Source organism: Physella acuta, unplaced genomic scaffold (genome assembly GCF_028476545.2).
Source record: "Physella acuta isolate Inbredline_101_S28 unplaced genomic scaffold, ASM2847654v3 ptg000710l, whole genome shotgun sequence".
Lineage (NCBI taxonomy): Eukaryota > Metazoa > Mollusca > Gastropoda > Physidae > Physella > Physella acuta.
In genome coordinates this window covers 555,076-579,733 of record NW_026732229.1, presented here as the reverse complement: position 1 = coordinate 579,733, position 24,658 = coordinate 555,076, and the positions used below count along the sequence as shown (strand labels likewise).

The following is a 24,658-nucleotide window of genomic DNA, read 5'->3' as shown; positions in this document are numbered from 1 at the left end:
GGGCCGATGAAGTAGAATCCATGTTTCTTGACCTCGGCATATGAAGGGAAGGTGTGGTCAGCACTTTTCCCAGTCGCCTTTTCTTTCCCTAACATGAGTAAGATACTCATCAGAGTTGGATGGACTCAGGGGCGCTCCATTGACATGGACCCGGATTTAAACTCGAAACTTTCTGGTTAGAAGCATATAACTCTACCGCTTAGGCCACGACGTTCCTAGACTAAAATATAGGTAACAGGAAAAGGTATTGTTGTTGAGAACAAGGAAGTAGGTAATTAGGTAATAACGTGAGAAGTCAGAAGAATTGTGCAGAAAACAGCCATTTGATTATAAGGATGGATGTTGAATAGACAGTTTTATTTCAAGAAACTACGAGCTAAATGACGAACTCATGTTGTTGAAGTGAAAGCTTAGATAGTACACCATTAAGATTAGGTTTAGAGAAATACCTATCTTTTGTTTAAGCATGAGACTTACTTTTTTTTTTATTATACCGGACCTATTCAAATGCACGTCTAAGAGGTTTTAATAGTGTTATGTTGATAGTTGTAAACTATCAGATATCGTCAACAAATGTATCAGAATATGGACAACACTAGTCATTAAAGGTGACATTAATTTTATAAATCAACAATACTGGGCGTCCATGACTTTACTAATAAATACATATTCAGTTTATTATCCTGCTAGCTTGCGTTTAAAAATACAAACTTCCCACTCTTTAAACTTGATAAAATGTTATGAAGGAACAAAACAAAAAGTTCAGAGGTCTATGTTAAAATCCTACTCAGAGAAAAGAAATCACAAGTAGAGTTTAGTAAGCTATTTGGGCTAACAGAAGCCAATGTTAAATGTATATTTCAGTTAAAGTCAGGTATTGGTTCGGCAAAGTCCCAATGCAAAACATGTATATATTATTAAACTTTGAATGTAAAGACCGAGTTAGTGAACTGATTAGTTCGGCTAAGTCCCAATACAAAACATGTAGATTTTATTAAAGAAAGAATACAATGACTGATTAGTGAACTGGTGGAACTTACTGTTGGCCAGTCTGGGACAGTTGAGACGGAAGAAGTGGTTGTTGCCCCACAGGAGGCGGTCACCGTGACGGACACGCCGCTTCTCGTGGATGACCGAACCGTTGACACACGTTCTGTGGAGCAGGGAAGTTAACACGCTGAGTGGATCAGTTGAACGTTACACCCTAATAACCCAGATACACACACGAGCAAACACACTCATGGGACAACTTGAATCCTACACCCTAATAACACAGATACACACGAGCTAACACACTCAAGGAACAACATGAATGCTACACACTCATAACACAGATAAACACACTCAAGGAACAACATGAATGCTACACACTAATAACACAGAGATAAACACGCTCATGTCACATGTTTACATGAACACATTTAAAAAAAAGATACAATTATGAGTTGTTACCCGTTACTACGGGCATAGTGCTGACCACACTATCCCTTAATGTGCCGAGGTCAAGAAACATATGAACTCTACTCTCAATAACAACACCACACAAAATATCCACATATGCTGGTGGTAACCTTGGCTAGCAAATTGTATGCTGATATAAAAAAGTATACACACTCCAAGGTTGATATAAATCTGTCTATCAAATATCTATAGGACGGCGTGGAAGGGTGGTAGAGCGCTAAACCGCTAGCCTGAAAATCTCTAGTTCGGACCTAGGTACGTGACTGCATGACGTACTTAAGTCCACCCAACAAAGATGGGTACCTGACTCATGTTGAGGAAGTAAAGGTGAATGGACATAGCGCTGACCAGACCAGCCCTTCATATACTCAGGCTTACATAGTACCCAGTTTGTAACACTAAGATAGTTAACAGACACACCATAGAGACTTAGGGGTATAAAGAGGATGGCTGTTTATCAAAATCTATATATTCAGTGTTGCAATGAATACCCACCAACCACATCTTAAAATCTCCAACCCAATCATAGGTGCTACAATGGTGTGAGTCTAGATGAAGCGTTAAAGTCCACCAAAACCATCTATGAGTGTTACACTGAGTCCAACAAAATAACTTCCAATAATGTGATGCGGTCTATTGAAAAACCAACCCATTAAAACCACAGTAGTTGTACGATGGTGAAGGGCGGAAGTGGTAAGACTAGACCAGTGCATGACGTGTTCTATATCGTTAGTGGACGAACACTAATCTCAGACTGGCGTGTGATGCAGCCTAATGTATTAGTTCGAGAGGAACTACTTTCTTTCATCCAGCCCATAATTCAGGGTGTTTATTTCAATAGAGCGAGGGATGTGATCAATACAAGCAACAGGAAAGCATAAAACTACTAGTAAACCTAAAACAGGGGGTGGGGTGGCGATGACGACGGGTCAACAATTTAAAAAAAAAAACAACAAAAAAAAAAACGGAAACAAGACCAATAAATTAACAATTTTACAATAACATGGCTTATAACTTAATTCTACAAGGCCGATAACTTAATTCTACAATAAAAAGGCCGATAACTTCACAACTCGCCAATAACAGGGCCGATAACTTGACAATTCTACAACAACAGGACCGATAACTTGACAATTCTACAACAACAAGACCGATAACTTGACAATTCTACAACAACAGGACCGATAACTTGACAATTCTACAACAACAGGACCGATAACTTGACAAATCTACATTAACAAGGCCGATAACTTAACAATTGTACAATAACACGGCCGATAACTTAACAATTCGCCAATAACAAGGCCGATAACTTAATTCTACAATAACAAGGCCGATAACTTAATTCTACAATAACAGGGCCAGTGAGTTAAGAAATCTACACTGGACCAGGGCCGACAACTAAGCGAGAAAAACCTGTGACCTCATCACCCTCCCCACGACAAACATCCGATGAGAAAACAGACACGTTTTATTGTCTAACAGCAGGGGCGACAACACGACAGCCGGTGACGTATGATGGGCTCGACCGTTTCGGTTATCGGCCCTGGGCATCTTCTCGTACACTAGGGCTAAACGATGTCGTTCATTAAACACATTGTGCTAGTGACGGTGGTGGTAATACCATGTGATAAAGTAACGTAACTGCTTGTCTATTCACGAAGCTACTGCCCTATTATGCTTTAAGACCCTAGGTAATGTTGAGTTTTCTCTGTATAAATGAGCTTTATTTTTCAGAGGTTTGAAGCAACTGCCATAGTGTGGCCTTAACACAACAAACGAAAGCATCGCCGTACCTAGAACACTCAACACTTCATGATAGGGCGTTCAGATGTATACAAACTAAAATTGTTCAAGCTCAATGGCAATTGAGAGAATTGTGTTGCCATCTATTGGTTTTATGCATGTATTGTTTCTGTTGTAGATGAAACTCTTAAGAAGACATACAAAAGTAATAAAACTAACAATACAATACCCTTGACTTAACTAGACGATGTCGCAAAAACCAGTTCATGTTTTAACTTAAGTGGTCACTGACCACTACAGAGTACGCCACTAAAGTCTTTGTGACAGAACTACCTACCTAAAGACGTCACAGAACTACCCACAAACGACACGACACAGAATCATCAAACAAATGAGGTCACAGAACCACCAAACATACGACATCACAGCACCACCAAACAAACGACGTCACACAACCACCTACAAACGACGTCACAGCACCACCTACAAACGACGTCACAGCACCACCTACAAACGACGTTACAGCACCACCTACAAACGACGTTACAGCACCACCTACAAACGACGTTACAGCACCACCTACAAACGACGTTACAGCACCACCTACAAACGACGTCACAGAACCACCTACAAACGACGTCACAGAACCACCTACAAATGAGGTCACAGAACCACCAAACATACGACGTCACAGCACCACCTACAAACGACATCACACAACCACCTACAAAATGATGTGACACAACCACCTACAAACGACGTCACACCACCACCTACAAAATGACGTGACACAAACACCTACAAACGACGCCACAGCACCACCTACAAACGACGTTACAGCACCACCTACAAACGACGTTACAGCACCACCTACAAACGACGTTACAGCACCACCTACAAACGACGTTACAGCACCACCTACAAACGACGTTACAGCACCACCTACAAACGACGTCACAGCACCACCTACAAACGACGTTACAGCACCACCTACAAACGACGTTACAGCACCACCTACAAACGACGTTACAGCACCACCTACAAACGACGTTACAGCACCACCTACAAACGACGTCACAGCACCACCTACAAACGACGTTACAGCACCACCTACAAACGACGTTACAGCACCACCTACAAACGACGTTACAGCACCACCTACAAACGACGTTACAGCACCACCTACAAACGACGCCACAGCACCACCTACAAACGACGTCACAGCACCACCTACAAACGACGTCACAGAACCACCTAAAAACGACGTACAGCAGCACCACCTACAAACGATGTTACAGCAGCACCTACAAACAACACGACACAACGTACCTGGCCCCATCCAGTGGTGTGACGTAGACGTCGTTGTTCTCCATGTCGACGACAGCATGTTCAGGCTGGATGCCCAGCCCACTGAGCTGGATGTCCTGCTGTGTTGGTGCATCAGGCCGGCCCACCAGAGTGTGATCCTGTTGATCAGACAAACAGACAGACATCAGGTATAATAACTGGATAACTTAGTAGGCTGTAACTAGTACTAACTAGACAAGAGAGATAACCGAAGAAACAACGAACAGAAAACTAGACAAGAGGAGAGTCAAGAGAAATAGGTAGCATGATAACATTATTTTTGAGATTCAAACGTCTTTTTTTTCTTGTTTATGCATATCGCCCGACAGGCTTTGCTGTTAGTACGAAATAAAATGTTAGCAATGTAATAATATGTGTAATACGACGCATAGATTTCAATAACTTTAGATTTGAATACAATGTTTATTATTTGAAACACTTTATTCCTTTTTGATACACAATATTTTGTTTGACTGTGAATCAATGTGGTCACAACTAACAACTTCCTACAGACTAAACTGCTAAACCTAAGGCAAGAACAAACTCAAACGTGAACCGCCCATATTCAATACCCATCTATCCAGGCCAACCATCAAAACAACACCCATCTACCCTGGCCAACCATCAAAACAACACCCATCTACCCTGACCAACCATCAAAACAACACCCATCCATCCAAGCACAAATACCCTCCCAATATTAGCTCTAACTCTTTATGCCAAGTAAAAAAAAAAAGAAAAAAAAACAACAACAAAAGAAATGGAAATAATCAAGTTTAAAAAGGTGGTAGTGGTGGCAACAAATCCCTGTAATAGTGCACCGATGTCCGGTATGTTGTGATCACAACTCTCAACTCCAAATACGCGCGTGTGTGTGTATATGTGTGCGTGTGAGTATGTGTGTCGACATAGCCATTCGTCATAATCGAATCTAATTCCTAACACTAGAACATCCACGGCACCAATCATTAACCTCTGATCGCACGAAATGGCAGACACTACATCATTTGTGTTGAGAAAAATATAAAAATATAACCTCTAAGACTTATGATCACCGTAGTTTTAAACCAAAACTTTACAAAACATGGACGTGACTACCTAGAAGGTTGGTGCTGACCGGTGTTGAAAGGGGTCATAAACAGGGGTCTTACAACCCCTATAAATAACGGGACCGGAGCACTTTCTGAAAGGCGCACGTCAGGGAAGGGGTGGGGTGAAGACTAACGACCCCCACTTGATGCTGGGAATTACAAGGGGAGGGGCACAGAGATGGGGGGGGGGGTTGTCGCTGATCACGGCATTCATGGAAGAAAACGTCATTGGTTGGTTGGTGGACAACAGTGTGTATTGGTTCCAGGACAATTTGGGACATCAGTACAGCTCGTGTGTGTGTGTGTGTGAGTGTGTGTGTAGGAGGGTGTGTGTGGGTGTTAGTGTGAGGGTGCTGAACAATATTGTGTATCAAACTGGTTCCAGGACAATTTGGGACGACAGGACAGTTCGTGTGTGTGAGGGTGTGTGTGGGAGGGGGATGTTTGTGTGAGGATGCTGGACAACATTGTGAATCAAACTGGTTCCAGGACAATTTAGGACGACAGTACGGCTCATGTGTGTGAGTGTGAGGGTATGTGTGTGAGAGAGAAACAGAGATAAAGTGCGAGAGAGGACAATATGAGAACAGCAGTGTCCACCGGCTTCAAATATTTAAGAAAACAAAAACTTAAAATATTCCTAAAAATATCGAGAAAAAATGTCGTCCACATGTTATCGTCAGAAAAGATGACACCAACAATCAAGACATCGGACGTGTATTGAATTAGATGAATATTAGAAAGGTTAATGCCCTATAGAAAGGCCAGTTTAGGGTGACATCGTGTGTGTGTGTGTATGTATGTGTGTATGTGTGTGTGTGGGAGAGAGGGGTGGGGTTAAAAAAACAAATTCAAGCCATATAAACCCGAATGTAGCATCTCTAGGCTCTCGGCAGCGCCTCAGCATCTGTGAGCAGACACTCACAGCTAGGGTGCCGACCAATGGGTATCTACATCCTAGTCACGTGGGGCGGAATGGGTCGGATAAAAACCTCGAGTGATTGAAACAACTGATTGTTTAAAACAATCACCATCTTGTCAATGTTTAAAACAATCACCATCTTGCCAATGTTTAAAACAATCACCGTCTTGCCAATGTTTAAAACAATCACCGTCTTGCCAATGTTTAAAACAATCACCGTCTTGCCAATGTTTAAAACAATCACCGTCTTGCCAATGTTTAAAACAATCACCGTCTTGCCAATGTTTAAAACAATCACCGTCTTGCCAATGTTTAAAACAATCACCGTCTTGCCAATGTTTAAAACAATCACCGTCTTGCCAATGTTTAAAACAATCACCATCTTGTCAATGTTTAAAACAATCACCGTCTTGCCAATGTTTAAAACAATCACCGTCTTGCCAATGTTTAAAACAATCACCGTCTTGCCAATGTTTAAAACAATCACCGTCTTGCCAATGTTTAAAACAATCACCGTCTTGCCAATGTTTAAAACAATCACCGTCTTGCCAATGTTTAAAACAATCACCGTCTTGCCAATGTTTAAAACAATCACCGTCTTGCCAATGTTTAAAACAATCACCGTCTTGCCAATGTTTAAAACAATCACCGTCTTGCCAATGTTTAAAACAATCACCGTCTTGCCAATGTTTAAAACAATCACCACCTTGCCAATGTTTAAAACAATCACCGTCTTGCCAATGTTTAAAACAATCACCGTCTTGCCAATGTTTAAAACAATCACCGTCTTGCCAATGTTTAAAACAATCACCGTCTTGCCAATGTTTAAAACAATCACCGTCTTGCCAATGTTTAAAACAATCACCGTCTTGCCACCACTAAATAATAAACTAACCTCGACGACATAACAATAGGCCACCATGGGACTGGACGTCTCCCCACACATTCAACTAATTACAAGACCGACATTAGTCGAGACAGACGCTGCCAGCCTACTGATGGAATGTCGATTTTTAACAATGGATATTAGGCAATCGATACATATAGACAATAATTTGAAACGGTCGTAACTAATCAAAGCCGTTATATAAAACCTTCCATCATTAAAGATAAGTAAATATATAGGTAAATACAATATACAAGTATATATATATATATATATATATATATATATATATATATATATATATATATATATATATATATATATATATATATATATATATATATATATATATATATATATATATATATATATATATATATATATATATATATATATATATATATATATACATATATATATACATATATATATATATATATATATATATACATATATATATACATATATATATATATATATATATATATATATATATATATATATATGTATATATATATATATATATATATATATATATATATATATATATATACACATACATATATATGTATGTAGGCCTATGTATGTATGTATGTATGTATGTATGTATGTATGTATGTATGTATGTATGTATGTATGTATGTATGTATGTATGCATCCACATGCTACCGCTACATTTTTTTTACATTTTTCCTATTGATTACCTACTTGAGGCAAGAATAACGCAAGTCACACATCAATTTACCTTTGATCTAGCGCGCTACAACTTCCCCTCCCACTTTATGACTTGATTTAGTCCCACAAATACCCCATTAACTCCGCAGTTGCCGCCGCCTCTGAAATATTTCTTCCCTTTCCAAACCAGTTGTTCCCAAACAAGAATAGGGATATTTTTCGCATCCATCCACTGCCATTTCGGCTTTCATCTTCCAATCGTTCACGGCTAATGTACGACGAAAAGCGAAACGAGGGAGCGAGGAATGAAAGTAACCGTTTCAATTATAAAAACGAGCGAAAAAAGATGAACTCGATGCAAATATCTTGGCTTTCAGTGGAGCCAAGGGACAGAACTGTTTATGCACGTCAGGGGTGATTACTCTTGTAGAAGATAGCCCGCTGGGAGCCGACCGTTGAATATTATGCAAGCTGGGGGTCCTCACTGTGTTCTTAAACACTGGCGCAATCAAGGGGGTCTTGTGAATTGATTGGGGATTGTTAAGGTGTTTGTAATACAGGCTACACCGCTGGACAATTTCAGATGCAGGGTTTTATGGACAGAAATAAGCTGACGGCTTTAGTAGAAACTACGGGAGATGTATTTTTAAAGAAAGCTATATATAATTGGGCAATTGTGTTTGGTACAATGGAATTATCGAACACATTTTATTTGGGTTGAGCTAAACACAGAATAAGAAAACAACATAACAGAGAGTGGTACTAAGACGAGAAAACGGCAAGGCAAATGTGATATTTTTAGCTTGATAAAGAGGTGGATACAGAAATAGTCGGCTAAATCTTCTATTTTCAATCATTCAAAATTTTTATTTTCAAACAAGCGTTTGCTGCTAGACTTGTGGTGCTACACAGCAGTTAGTTGACGCGATAGCATTGTGATTTAACATGACTCATAATGTGACACATTCAGTGTTTCTTCTAGACTTTTTTCTCCGGTGGGGGGCACTTGAAATTTTCGGGGGGGGGGGGGGGGGCTGTAGACTTTCTTGGGGGGGGGGGGGCGGACACTGTTAAAAGTATATATTTTCTATATAAATTATATAAATTTCATTTCGTTCGGGGGGGGGGGGGGGGGGGGCGATAAATTTTTTTCGAGGGGGCTTCTCCCCCTCGAAGAGATGCCTGGAAGAAACTCTGAACACCTTCCGCATCGTGCGACAACTATCCACAATCTCATTCCCCACATTGTGACACCATCCCCATCCCTCATTCCCCATCTTACTCCACCTTCCCCTGTCATGACTAACCATCTTCCCATCCCGCCCAATACTTACAGCTACCTCAAACAACAATACTACTGTTTCCATTCAACCCTAACACAACTTTCGACTCACTACACAAAACTATTTCAAGCTTGAGCAGTGAGCACACAGAAAACACACACCTGTAATGATATCTTCAATATCGTGAAACAACCAATCAACAGACAACTGACCATATCACGACACAACCAACCAATCACATTGGACCTGACAGGCCATCGCATGAATTTTAAGCCCTGTTCAACAAATGTTACTAAAAATACCTCTACAATTTAACCCACCAAGAATAGAGTTAAAAAAAAATCCATCAACCGCCATGTTTAAATGAGTCCATGTTTTCGCGTGACTAAGTTTACCCGCCATGTTGATATCTGGTTCATGTACAAGCGGGGTGGGGTGGGGGCTGGGAGCAACAATCGATACCTACCAGTTTAAACTTTGACAAAAAAAAAATGGAAGAAAAACAGGAAGAAAAAGCTGGAGGCTAAAACTACTCGCTGGCCACCGCAGCGTAAAGGAGGTTGAGAGATCTGAGCACACACACACACACACACAAGTTTAAACCCTTTGATCTCACATTTTTTTCATCAGAAATATTTTTTAAAATGAAGATATAAATAAACTCACGGGTATTTCGTCTAGTTTAAAAAAAAAAAGATTATTAAAAAAAACAACAACTCGGCAACAGTTCATCACATGCTGGATGGAGTTTGTTTCCCCGACTTACGTCATCTGCTTCCAGTTTTATTTGCAGCATCAGCTGATGTTCCTGAATCAGCTTCAGGTGCTATTTGCATTCATGCAACAGCGGTATACAACGGACGCTTGTAAACCAGCCCACCTAATGTAAAGGGGACATAACCAATCCACCTAATGTAAAGGGCACATAAACAGCCCACCTAATATAAAGGGGACATAACCAACCCACCTAATGTAAAGGGGACACAACCAACCCACATAAAGGGGACACAACCAACCCACCTAATGTAGAGGGGACACAACCAGCCCACCTAATGTAAAGGGGACACAACCAACCCACCTAATGTAGAGGGGACACAACCAACCCACCTAATGTAGAGGGGACACAACCAGTCCACCTAATGTAGAGGGGACACAACCAGCCCACCTAATGTAAAGGCGACACAACCAACCCACCTAATGTAGAGGGGACACAACCAACCCACCTAATGTAGAGGGGACACAACCAGCCCACCTAATGTAGAGGGGACACAACCAGCCCACCTAATGTACAGGGGACACAACCAGCCCACCTAATGTAGAAGGGACACAACCAACCCACCTAATGTAGAGGGGACACAACCAGCCCACCTAATGTAGAGGGGACACAACCAGCCCACCTAATGTAGAGGGGACACAACCAGCCCACCTAATGTAGAGGGGACACAACCAACCCACCTAATGTAAAGGGGACACAACCAACCCACCTAATGTAGAGGGGACACAACCAACCCACCTAATGTAGAGGGGACACAACCAGCCCACCTAATGTAAAGGGGACACAACCAGCCCACCTAATGTAAAGGGGACACAACCAGCCCACCTAATGTAAAGGGGACACAACTAGCCCACCTAATGTAAAGATGACACAGCCAACCCACCTAATGTAAAGGGGACACAACCAACCCACCTAATGTAAAGGGGACACAACCAACCCACCTGATGTAAAGGGGACACAACCAGCCGACCTAATGTAAAGGGGACACAACCAGCCCACCTAATGTAAAGGGGACACAACCAGCCAACCTAATGTAAAGGAGACACAACCAGCCCACCTAATGTAAAGGGGACACAACCAACCCACATAATGTAAAGGGGACACAACCAACCAACCTGATGTGAAGGGGACACAACCAGCCCACCTAATGTAAAGGGGACACAACCAGCCTACCTAATGTAAAGGGGACACAACCAGCCCACATAAAGGGGACACAACCAGCCCACCTAATGTAAAGGGGACACAACCAACCCACCTAATGTAGAGGGGACATAACCAGCCCACATAAAGGGGACACAACCAGCCCACACAAAGGGGACACAACCAGCCCACCTAATGTAAAGGGGACACAACCAGCCCACCCAATGTAAAGGGGACACAACCAGCCCACCCAATGTAGAGGGGACACAACCAGCCCACATAAAGGGGACACAACCAGCCCACACAAAGGGGACACAACCAACCCACATAAAGGGGACACAACCAGCCCACACAAAGGGGACACAACCATCCCACCAGCGATTATTTTCTTCTACTCCCAGCATTTATTGCTGGCCATTCCAGATTGGTGTCGTCATCTTTTCACCTGATGATGGTGTTGTATTGATCCACATCAATCCTTGTTTAACAGTTCGGTTAGAGGACACTTAGGTTTGATAAGTTGAAGCAGTTTATAATTCTGGTTCTTACAAGCCAATAAAGCCCCAAGATTGAAAGCATCCAGCCATTTTAAACCGGCTATTCACAAGTTTACAAATAGATCGATAAAATAAGCTTTTCAGTTATACATATGTGATTGAGTGAAACGAAAATACTAATACAGTAATAGGTTACATTTATTACTTGAAATGGAATAAATAAATCGATGCTATAGAAAAAAAAAACATTCATCAAACAAAGCTATAGCTGTTGAAAGTGGTTCAAAATAGTTGTAGTTTTGTGAAACGTAACAAAAACAAATCATAATAGCTTGTCGCTTGCTAGTTAATGCTTATTATCTCAAGTTGTAAAATATAAATATGGTTGAAACACAGGTCATTGAAACCACAGTAATACCATCTCTCCCCTCTCTATTGTAGGGGTGTAAAAATGACCAGTCAGGATGTAAACTAAAACTAGACCCGTGTGTTTACGTCAGACGTCCCTAGTACAAACACCTGCTTTAAACATAGAGGGTTGTTAGATCTCTTAGTGACCTATTCAAAGGCCTTTTAGCAAGCTAGCGCTCTACCGCTAGACCACACCTTACCATCACACTCCAGTACCTCGTTTAATTCATTGGCTATTCTATCAGGCAGCTGGGTCCTAACGATTATGCTAGGTACCGGCCGCTACAGGGAGCGCTTCATACCGTATCCATCTACTCGCATAAGTCTGAGCCGTGTATTTACATACAAAACTGCCTGTTAAAACATTGATGGGGCCAGTCAACATACAGGTAAACTGTTAAGAAAAGTCGATAAAAATCGTGCATGAATAGACAGTAATGGACGTTCCACTAACGCAGGGACTGGGGAGTAGACATTAAACCACGGGTTCCCAACCTGGGGGTCGCGACCCCCCTGGGGGTCGCGAAGGTCTTTCTGGGGGTCGCCAACTGGTATACTAAACCTTAGTAATTTGAAACAAAACATAAATATTTAGAAGAATTTTTGAAATTCGGCTTCATTAACATCACTGGAAATGTATTAGAGAAGAAACAAAGCGCACTGTACAAAGTTGTTCTCAGTCACGAATCTATGAAATCTTCAAAACTAAAACGTCCATATCTGGAGTTCTTTCGTCGGTAATAAGCTAGTTGCAAACGCCAGAGACTTGATCGAACAGGAAGTTTTCACCAGCATTAGTGCAAGCACCAAATGAAGTCGCGATAGAAAATGCCAAGCAAAAAAAAAAAAAAAAGCAATAGGAGAAAATCTCATCAAACGCTGCATGTACGTAAAAAACATAAAATGTTAAATAACACATTTTTATTGAAATTAAGCTTTCACCATTGTTTGCTTTTCAAGAAGATAAATCAACAGACGTGAGTTCGTGTTCGCAGTTGCTGGTCTGTGTCTATATTCATGCGGATGATAGCAAAGATAAAAGAGTTGCTCTTTTGTGAAGATAGCATGGAGAAAATAAATATCTTTTTTGAAACTGGATAATTAAATTGGGTTAGAACGGCTGTGGGGGTTTGTACGGATGGTGCGCCATCTATGTTTAGCTCAAAATCGGGCTTTCAGAAAACAGAAAATATTTAGCTCCCTAACCACTGCCCTAACCAATCGACATCAAGAGTCCATTGCTAGTATAAGTCGTAAATTATATAAAATCTGGAGCCTTCAAAGAACTGAGCAAAAACATTAATATAGATCACGAGGTTCTGCTCTTCTACACTACAGTACGCTGGCTGTCAAACGAAATGTTGTAAATTGTGTTTTTGAATTGAAATCTGAAATCAAATTGTTCTTGGGAGTGCAAAGGAAACAAGACTTTTTGGTATACTTAAAACGACATGGAGTGGTTGGAGAGAGTATCATACCTAGCAGATAAGTTCGAACATCAAGATAAGCTTAACCTGAAGCTTCAGGGAAAATGAACGAATATTATAACTTTCCATGATAATCTCGGGGCATTTTTATCAAAGCTGCAAAATCGGTAAAGAAAATAAATCTTGGAAATATTGTAAATTTGAGAAACTCTGCGGTGTGGTAAATGAATCTGATTGTGAGATAATTAAAAATTTGAAAGAAGCGATTTCTGGGCATCTTGAATCTCTTGAAAACGAACTACATCGCTATTTCTCTGAGCTTAAAAAAGAAGAATCTGCATTTACGCATTACCCATTCTCTTCTTCCCTTGATGTTGCCAGTATTCCCGATGAATTACAAGATGAATTCTTTGATTTGCAGAATGATTCAGTGTAAGATGAAAAACCAGAGCCGGCGTTAGGAAAACGCGGGGCTTAGGGCCAACCATCCGCGCGGGGCCTTTCCATTATATATATATATATATATATATATATATATATATATATATATATATATATATATATATATATATATATATATATGTATGTATGTATGTATGTATAAAGTCCTATATAATGTGATGTACACATAATAACACAAATGTTTTGGAGTTTATAAGCTAATGCCAAACTTTCCACTATAATAACAGAATTTTATCTCTCCCATGTATAAACCCAACGTTCTTAGTTTTTTTCCTTGCTAAGATATTAAATCAGTTTTGACAGTTATGTAATTCATACCAAATCACTTAAGAAAATTTAATAATTAGGAAAATAAAGTTTACAATACAGCGAACTCGGCCTGATGTATCAAAACAGTATAGACTTCAAAATTTGTTAGGAATTCATACAATATTTTAAAACCAAAATCATTATTGTCTAAACTATTGTAAAGGATTTCCCTATAATAAAAAAAATGGCTTAAGCACTCTACAAATGTCGTGTTTTAAAGTTCACCAAAGTATCAGATATAAATTGAAAGACCGCGTTTATTGGGGGAATATCAATGACTACTAAATCACTGCCCTTCATTGCCTTCAAAGATTCCCCTTCCTCCATAAAAGTTGTGCGACGAGGACCATTCGCTGACTATGTCATGTCAGCACCTTCGGAAGACGATTGAATAAAACAATTTGGATGAATTCGCTAAATTAATCATTCTGTCTTGGAAAGGGTGAATCCTTAAGGTGACACAACATAACAACAGTTTTAACTTTCTTCCAAAAAATAATAATAAATCACCCTGTTTAATGCCCCCCCTCCTGATATAGAATCCTAAACCCCCCCCCCCCCCCCTCGTCGCCCTCCTCCCACCCCTCTGCACGCAACTGAATGTTAATTTTGTTATACCAAGACAAGTAGGCCTACATATAGAGTTTCTTCCAGGCATCTCTTCGGGGGGGGGGGGGGGGGGGCTGAAAAAATTCTACCGCTTTCCCCCCCCCCCCCCCCCCCCCCCCGAAAGTTTCAAGTGCCCCCCCCCCCCCCCCGGAGAAAAAAGTCTGGAAGAAACACTGTACATATACGACATTATATGACATCTACAACAAGAAAGTCAGGACTAGAGTTTATCAGGTCACTAACTGTCTACTACAGACATCCCGTCTGCTCACTAAAAGGACGTCTTCATCGCCCGCATACAATAGGGTATCTCTTTACGTCGTGGGCTAATTCTCGACCGCCATCTCCAGTCAGCTCAGGTCAAATGCCAGGCGACCGTACCCTACACAAAGGGGAGGTGTGACACTGTTTTTGTATCGAATTACGGACTTTCCCAGTTCAGGTGGGACTCACCAACATCAAACGTGGCCTCAGTTATAACAATCAACAACGTCGGCATTCGACCATTTAGTTTTTCCCAATTGAATTCAGAAACAATTTTTTTAAGTTTACAAACTGATTCAGATAACAATGACATTGCTGAAGCGCGGGGCCCCTTCAAGCGCGGGGCCTATGGCCACCGCCCCGTTCGCCACCCCCTAACGCCGGCTCTGTGAAAAACTGCAGACACAATTTTGGTGTAGTATTCACCATTCATACCCAAGCGTAAAATTGATTGACTTTTCGAGAATATATTTATTTTCAACACTATTCTTCGATTAAAAACAAAATTAAGATAATTATAATGACATAGGTTGGCGTTAACAAATTTTTTTTAAAATTAAAAACTTAACCACGAAGGTTTAGTGAATAGTATGCAATTTTACTCATGCTATTTAAAACAGTTATCAAGGGTAGTTCATATTGAAAGTCTACTAGAAAATCTTATTTTAGTGCGTATTAATTTTCATACTAATTTAAGCTTTTTAATTCTATGGGGGTCGCGGGTCACTTACTTTTTATAAAAGGGGGTCGCCACTCGAAAAAGGTTGGGAACCACTGCATTAAACCTTGTACAGATAGGCTAACACAGAAACACGCACACACACATTCACCAGAAAACCTCGTACAGGAAGGCTAACACAGAAACACACACACCTATTCACCAGAAAACCTCGTACAGGAAGGCTAACACAGAAACACACACACCTATTCACCAGAAAACCTCGTACAGGAAGGCTAACACAGAAACACACACACAGAAAACCTGATACAGACAGGCTAACACAGAAACACACACACACATTCACCAGAAAACCTCGTACGGACAGACTAACACAGAAACACACACACACACACATTCACAACAAAACCTGATACAGACAGGCTAACACAGAAACACACACACACATTTATAAGAAAACCTCGTACGGACAGACTAACACAGAAACACACACACACACATTCACAACAAAACCTGATACAGACAGGCTAACACAGAAACACACACACATTTATAAGAAAACCTCGTACGGACAGACTAACACAGAAACACACACACACATTTATAAGAAAACCTCGTACGGACAGACTAACACAGAAACACACACACACACATTCACAACAAAACCTGATACAGACAGGCTAACACAGAAACACACACACACACAGAAAACCTGATAAAGACAGGCTTACACAGAAACACACACACACATTCAACAGAAAAATGGCTGTCACTCACAAACGTCACCAAGTCAAATTCCACCACGAGAAATTTGATTTAGCATAAAGAAGTTGATTTTAATTTGATTTCCCGCTACTCCAAAAACTACCCCTCCCACCCCCCTTCTCCTCGCGTTCTTCCTTTACATTCGTCATTCACCGTCAGACGTTATGTTAAAAGCTTTCTATTAGATTGGACTTCTAATTCCCTTTTCCCTCATCTTTCAAGACCTAGACTTTGACTTTCGAAAAAAAAAAAAGGCCGAGCACAATTTGTCTTTTCAAAAAAACCCACTCCTCTCTCCACCCAAAAGAGCCCGACCCCCCCCCCCCTACAGTATTTCCAATTTCCTCAGCCACTAACGAACCTGTTCAATCCAAATAATTCCATCTCCCCCATCCTCCGTGTCATTACCTCGCCTGTCAGCTATCATCAAGGACATTGTCCGAGCCTCGGCTACACTGGCCTGGTCAGGCTTAGTTCTACTGACCGCTGTGACGTCAGCTGGTGCCAGACTGACAGACCATTGTGACGTCAGCAAGTACTACACGGACAGATAATCATGACGTCGGGTGGTACTACAGTGAAATACGATTATTCCATCATCTGGTACCATAACAGACATACTACCGTAGAAATGACGCCAACCATTACCACTGTGACATACGATTATTCCATCGTCTGGTATCATAACAGACATACTACCGTATACATGACGTAGGCTAGCACTACAGTTAAATGCCAATATTCCATCATCTGGTACCATAATAGACATACTACCGTATAAATGACGCCAACCATTAGCACAGTGACATACAATTATTCCATCATCTGGTACCATAACAGACATACTACCGTATACATGACGTAGGCTAGCACTACAGTTAAATGCCAATATTCCATCATCTGGTACCATAATAGACATACTACCGTATAAATGACGCCAACCATTAGCACAGTGACATACAATTATTCCATCATCTGGCACCATAACAGACATACTACCGTATACATGACAGTACTAGATCAGCTGACAGACAAACCTGACAGTAAAACCCATTAAAATAGACGTCACTTGATAAGAGACGTCAGACAGATCATCTGGTATTCTACGACATGACTTTTTCAACTGGAGCTCTCTACTACACGGGGCTGGTCTACTACAGATCTAGTCTACTACAGATCTAGTCTACTACAGATCTAGTCTACTACAGATCTAGTCTACTACAGATCTAGTCTACTACAGATCTAGTCTACTACAGATCTAGTCTACTACAGATCTAGTCTACTACAGATCTAGTCTACTACAGATCTAGTCTACTACAGATCTAGTCTACTACAGATCTAGTCTACTACAGATCTAGTCTACTACAGATCTAGTCTACTTCGTTAGTTAACGGCCATTTTCTTTGAGCGACCTATAGCGATTTGAATGATACTGATAGTTAGGGTATGTTCTGTATAGCTCGGTCTTTTCAAGACATAATTAGACATGTAGACAAATAAAATGACGCGCTTTCTAAAAAAATTACTAAAATAAATTTTATAGTTTGTCAAAATCAGATATATTTACCTTTCTAATTCAATTTTTTGTTGTTGTTGTAATTTTAGAATTAAAACTTTTTTTTTGTTTAGTCTGTCGTTAAAAGCGTATTATATTCTCCACATGATATACTCATCCCGACGAGGTATTATGAATGATGTCTAGGTAGTAGTATAAGTCGTGGGTAGAAACATAGTCTCCCTATATCCAGTGAAACAATACATTCGGTGATTGTTTAAATCGATACATGTACTACACTGTGTGGTATCAACAGTGATAAAAAGTATATAGTTAAATACCGATTTCGTTACTACACGAACACTGTTTATTACAGAAACATAAAGTAAATAGCTACTAAACCTGAACTTCCGCGGGGCAAAAACAAGTAAAGTCTGTATGAGGTACATACTACTACATATGTTAGTCTAATAGAGAACTACCAGGCTTTCATTACAAATATTAGCATCTAGGTCTGGTAGACGAAATCTGTATGCATAATTCATAAGATTGGAGGCTGTACTACGTCATACTCAGACAGTCTAAGAGGAACAGTAGTAAACACGTGAGTACGTCACTAGTGGCTACACAGTAAAGTCTCGTGTTCAGTCTACATTAGTGTGTTGTTGTACAACCTTAAAACAGTTCGTACACTGTGATTATTATCTTGTAGTCACTATATTCTAGGTTTGGGTTAAGTTATTAGATTTGGGTTACTGATATGTCTGACTCAATGTATACATTCAATTAGTGTACAAACATCATCAAAACAACGTTTCCAAAACATCGATATGACAAAGTTTAAGCGACTATTTAGATACGACTTAGTCTAGAATCGCGACTATGCAAATACGACTTTGTCGCGAGTCCCGAGAATTCAAGCCTAACTACCACCATTAAAAGATCTTCCAACTACTTCATTTAAGTCTAGATTTTTCATTTAAACAATACATTTCTGATAAAATATGTAGAAGATTCCATAGAACACGAGACTTCTTTAGTTCCATGAGTTTCAAATCTTCTATCACAGCCCCTGGCCTGCATGCCTAAGTAATCCACGACTTAAGTTACCAATAAATCGTTTATCGATGTGCAAAAAAGTGATCATTTCTACAACGCATTATAAAACTGGTCAAAGCTCACGGAAAAGTGTTCACTGGATCTAAATATAAAACTATCTCAAGGATGCTCAAGATAAAACGAAAACATGTTTCAATAAAAATGTTAAATGCAAACGTGATACATTTAAACACATCAGCGAAATTTAATATCGGGTAAAGGTTTGCAGAAGCTAAATCAATACTGCTTATAAAAACACAGCATAATTTCGGTTTGAAAGCTAGCGCCTACAGCTCCCCCCTCTCCCAATGTGTCAGTTTTAGTTTAAAATACCGTCTATTTCCTTTCGAACTTCGGGCTTAGCTTCCCATTTCCTTTCGATCCTCTACTTGAAAGCGCCATTTCCTAAAAGTTGAGTGTTTGGATGGGTTCGGATGGGGAACATCAGCCGGTCGGGTACCGGCAGATAGGTTTGGCCGGTATTGCACAACTAACGCAGACATACAGATGGTATTCATGGACAACAATGGAACAAAGCTGATGTTGGAGATAATAAATGGACTGGACTGAAAGCATTAATACGATGTTTACATGAAAGATGTTTACACGAAACAGACTGGAATTAGTGCAGAGTTTTATTATAGTCTAGATTATCTGAAAATTCTGACAGGGGCAATACAGCATAGTATCGTGATTTTTTTGGCTTGTATCTAAGCTTATGATTAGAAGTAAATTTAGGGTTAAGGTTCATGTTAGGGTAGGCATAAGAGCCAGAGTTATGCTACACTTACAAATAAAATGTAATGTTGTCTTACTTAGGCCTAAGATCAGAACATACATAGGCCACTTAATGCGTTTAAAAACCATGACGTTCATGCGTTTAAATATGGTCACCTAGCATATTCAACACGTTGTCAAATTGCGCACCGCAGAGTGTAGCAGTAATCAGCACGGCCCCTAAACGACGTCCTAAGCCGCACCTCAGTCGTGTAGCACTTTAAGACGGGACCCCCAGCATGGCTTGACCAGATAGCGGGCATTAAATTCAATCAAGGATAATTCTACAAGACACTAATTGATTTTTAATCGCGAGAGTTCCTACGTGGCGGGAATGAGGGGAGGGGAGAGAAGAGACGACCATAAAACCCGATGCTGGACGAGAAATAGACGGAGAGAGATTAAAAGGAGCCAGTAGTAGTCATAGTTACACATCATGGCAGACGGTTGACTAAGGCAGGCCACATTGGACATGTTTAGTGTAGAGTAGATATGACAAGGGTTAAAGAGTTGGACAGATCGAAACGTTTGTACACTCAGTAGATGGGAGACCACAAGAAAATATTGGACCTTAATGTAAGCCAAGACTGCCAATATTGGACCTTGCTATAAGTAAGGACCAAGACTGTCAATATTGGACCTTACTGTAAGTAAGGACCTAGACTGCCAATATTGGACCTTGCTATAAGTAAGGACCTAGACTGTCAATATTAGATCTTGCTGTACGTAGACACCAAGACTGTCAATATTAGACCTTGCTATAAGCATAGGCTAATCACGCCAATGTTGTTTAGGATCTAACAGAAAACTCCCACACAACCCAGTGACATTTAACAGCGAATCTTTTTTTACAAACATGTTTCGTGCATTCGGAAATAAGAATACGAATTTCTTATCAGATTTTGTTTTAGAAAATTCAATTAATTCACGAAAAACTCGTCGCTTTTTGTGCCTCTTCCGCAAGAAACCCATCTAAGACGTCAAAAATTATTTACAACGAATTGTATTTTTTACCTCCCCAAAAAAACCCCACATCCTCTATTAAAAGAACAATAAATCTGTTTCCCAAAGATACATCTATTTGAAACCAGCGACGACATGGGCAATCAGCGGAAGCGCTAGAGGAACTCCTAGATATCACAGACAACGGGCAAGTTCGAGGATACACGTACACATCAACAAAGACAGACATTTTGTTAGATTTTGTGGGAATTTAAATCCAAGGGTTAAAAAGAGTATGTTCCCTTTGTGTTTTTAAAAGTATCAGCTTTCTTTTAAAGGCAGACAACCGCAACTATTGTCACCTACACTCTAGATTTGAACAGTAAAGCTTCGAGCAATCAGCAAAAACACAACAAAAACCACTGCCTCCTTGCCTCATTATTCAATATTATACAAACAGTGAAGCTAAAACTGTATAGACTTCCACAACAAAACGTCAACAGATCTTAAAGAGTTGGACAAATATCAATACTAGTATCAACAGCAACAGCATTTAACTGCTCGTCATGTATTTTAAAAACAATGTTTATGTTAGGATAATTTAAATACCACCAACTCTTCTCTCTCTCTCTCTATATATATATATATGGATGCATGTAATAGGAAGAAAAAAGGTCACCTTTAACTAGCCGGAGGTTAAAACATAGCAAATATTTAAACCCACACATTTTCTACGTGGGTCTATTCAACGTAATAACATAATTAAAGGTGTAATTATGGCATTTATTTGCTAATTAAGGTAAAATGCTGTAAAACAGTATGACGTCGCTGTAATTAAGTTTAATTAAAAAAAAAGAAAGCTATTGAGGCTAATCAATCGATGGAGCTAATTTTGTTTTACAATGAACTCAACACACTATGTAGACCTTTTAGTTAGTGTCTCTAGCTACCACTGGGGTTTTATTATTTTGTTTTACCATCATCAAATAGACTGCGTACACCTTCTGGTTGGTGTACATAGAGAGACACTTGTACATGTACGTTACAAGATAGATTATATTTAATGAAAACCGGTAGAGTAGCAAGTATGGAAACTCTACGTTGAAATGGAAAACTTAGGCAGAAAACTTATTCATGGAGTAGCTTAGGGCACGGACTGAGCATGATATTTAACACTTAAAACACATGAAAGCATTCAAGTCGTCACATAAAACAACACAGTTCAGCTGTTAAGGAAACAAAACTAATTCAGTGCATGAGAAATTATTGTACTTGTGTCCTAGTAGGCAGGGTATAATTTAAACCAAGGGTATACATTTGTATCGCTTCCCTATAACACTTGAACTAATCAGTGCTAAAACATTGGTTAGGGCCCTAGCAGCGCTACCATCTGTAAAACACAGGCTAGATCCCACGATCGTATAACACCCTGCCGAAGATCATACAAGTAGAGAGAGAAAGAGATAAAGAGGGAGAGAAAGTGAGTGAGGGAGAGAGAGAAAGAAATAGAGAGGGAGAGAAAGGGAGAGAGAGAGAAAGAAATAGAGAGAGAGAAAGAGAGAAAAAGGGATATATTGAGAGAAATACTTACTTGGATGGTAAAGGCCAGTGATAATACAAGTACACACAGTGTGTGTGTGTGTGTGTGTGTGAGAGAGAGAGAGAGAGAGAGAGAGAGAGAGAGCGATACAGAGAGATACTTACTTGTACGGTAAAGGCCAGGAATCATACAAGTACACACACACACAGAGAGAGAGAGAGAGAGAGAGAGAGAGAGACAGAGAGCTACTTACTTGTATGGTAAAGGCCAGGGATAGCGTGGATGGTCGTTTGGCCGCAACAACCATTCTCATTATCACCGGTGGTCTCTAGCTGCAGTCACGTGATAATCCCAAACTGCCGAAATCTCCAGAAGCACACATGATACACACACGACGGTCTCCCCTAGTGAGTCCTACCACTCGCTGCCCGCCATGGTGTACACACCCACATCTAGGCACGGGCTTATGGGCTACACACTACACACATTCCACCTGTTCAACACACGGCTCACGTGATAACCGGCACGCTTCGACACGTCATCACAGTAATCCAAACCCAAGCCTAGAAAAGAATTGTTCCGTCACAAACTTGGACTTTTCAATACAGTATCGTATCGGGTTTTGTTTAACTGTTGGTATCGATGTTCGAAGGAAGGTTAAGAATAAGGTTAATATCAAGGCTAGGGTAAGTCAAGGGTTACAGATAGGCTCAGAATAAAGATAAGAGATGTTCAGAATAGAATTTAGGGCTTGGGATTCGTTAGGGACATGGTTAGTGTGGCGATACTAGCAGAAAAAAAAAACTTCGAATACGCCCTATTGACGATTCAATAATCAGCGAAATACAAAAAAAAAAAAACAAAAAAAAAACAAAAAAAAACAAACAACACAGCAATACGTTGACCCGTTCAACACGCCAGTCACGTCTAGACAGAAGACAAGTACCAATCCACCGCTCCACCAATCCACCGCTGCTCAACTCCAAAATTTGCAAGATCTCCAGCCTAGGCACACCACTGTACTGTTGGAACTCGCTCAACTACATCACATTTGACGGGACTGTCACATGGGCCAATGAAATGATTCGAACCAAATAAGGCGAGGCACGGGGAACGGTTCAAAGCATAACGGCTTAATTAGAAGACCGCAAATTTGTTCTCTGGGAAGTTAAGTCCTCAGCTGACGTCACGATCCATCAGGGTGGAATAAAAAACCTCACCGGCCTTATTTCACAAAACAACTATAAAAAAACCAATCTCGTTATTTTTATCTAGCGCAAAGTCAAGCGGAGTCGACGATAAAATGTACATAGAAAAAGTGTGGACATACCGGCGGTATCGATACAATGTAGTCAGAAAAAAAAAGGATATATGGGCGATGTAGGTACAATTCACTCAGAAAATAGGGTATATGGGCGGTATCGGTACAGTTTAGTTAGCTAAAAAATGTGGCCATGTTGTTGCTATCTAGCGGAGGATACATTGTAAAGCATTTTGTTTGAAACTAAAACGGTGTGTGTTACAGATATTAGCTGAGGCGTTTTACTCAAGTGTTGACTAGTAGACTAACTTTTGCCCAAAACTAAATAATTTGAAGGGACGGACATTAAACCGATAACAAAACAACTACATAGATCTAGTAGTCTTAAAAAATGAATTGTCTGAAATTTATGAAGTTTCTAACAAAGTTCCACCCCCTTTCAAAGTGTACTTCACGAACCGTAAATCATTATAGCATAATTAGGAGTTGATTAACAGTATATTTGTGGATAGGTTGAATATACAACTCACAACATGCCAGCAGTTGTGTTAAAATAACAAGCTATCCAATACAATCAACACCAAAGGAAATTCTTTTTTTTTCACAAGTACACATTGGATGTTTGCGTTCATCTTCAAAGAGAAAATATTTCAACGGTGAGAAAATAATACTTTGAAATCCACAACGAGCAAAAAAAAAAATGAATTTAAAAAAGATGGAAAGAAATATTTGAGCTGGTGTATCCTAATACGTGGAAAATGGGGATCAGATGAGATTTATTCCTGGAGTCTCCCAG

General features: G+C 40.1%; 1 protein-coding gene across 8 annotated transcripts in view; it reads right to left on the bottom strand.

Moving 5' to 3' along the window:
• Nucleotides 1-24,658, bottom strand: part of LOC131949721 (kinesin-like protein KIF13B) — a 279,264-nt gene that overhangs the window by 58,963 nt on the left and 195,643 nt on the right. For all 8 annotated transcript variants that reach the window (XM_059311582.1, XM_059311583.1, XM_059311585.1 and 5 more), the window contains exons 14-15: nucleotides 4,537-4,673; nucleotides 1,041-1,153 (exon numbers count right to left, since the gene is read on the bottom strand). In XM_059311582.1, coding sequence (XP_059167565.1) covers nucleotides 1,041-1,153; nucleotides 4,537-4,673 — 250 coding nt within the window. The remainder of the gene's footprint in view (nucleotides 1-1,040; nucleotides 1,154-4,536; nucleotides 4,674-24,658) is intronic.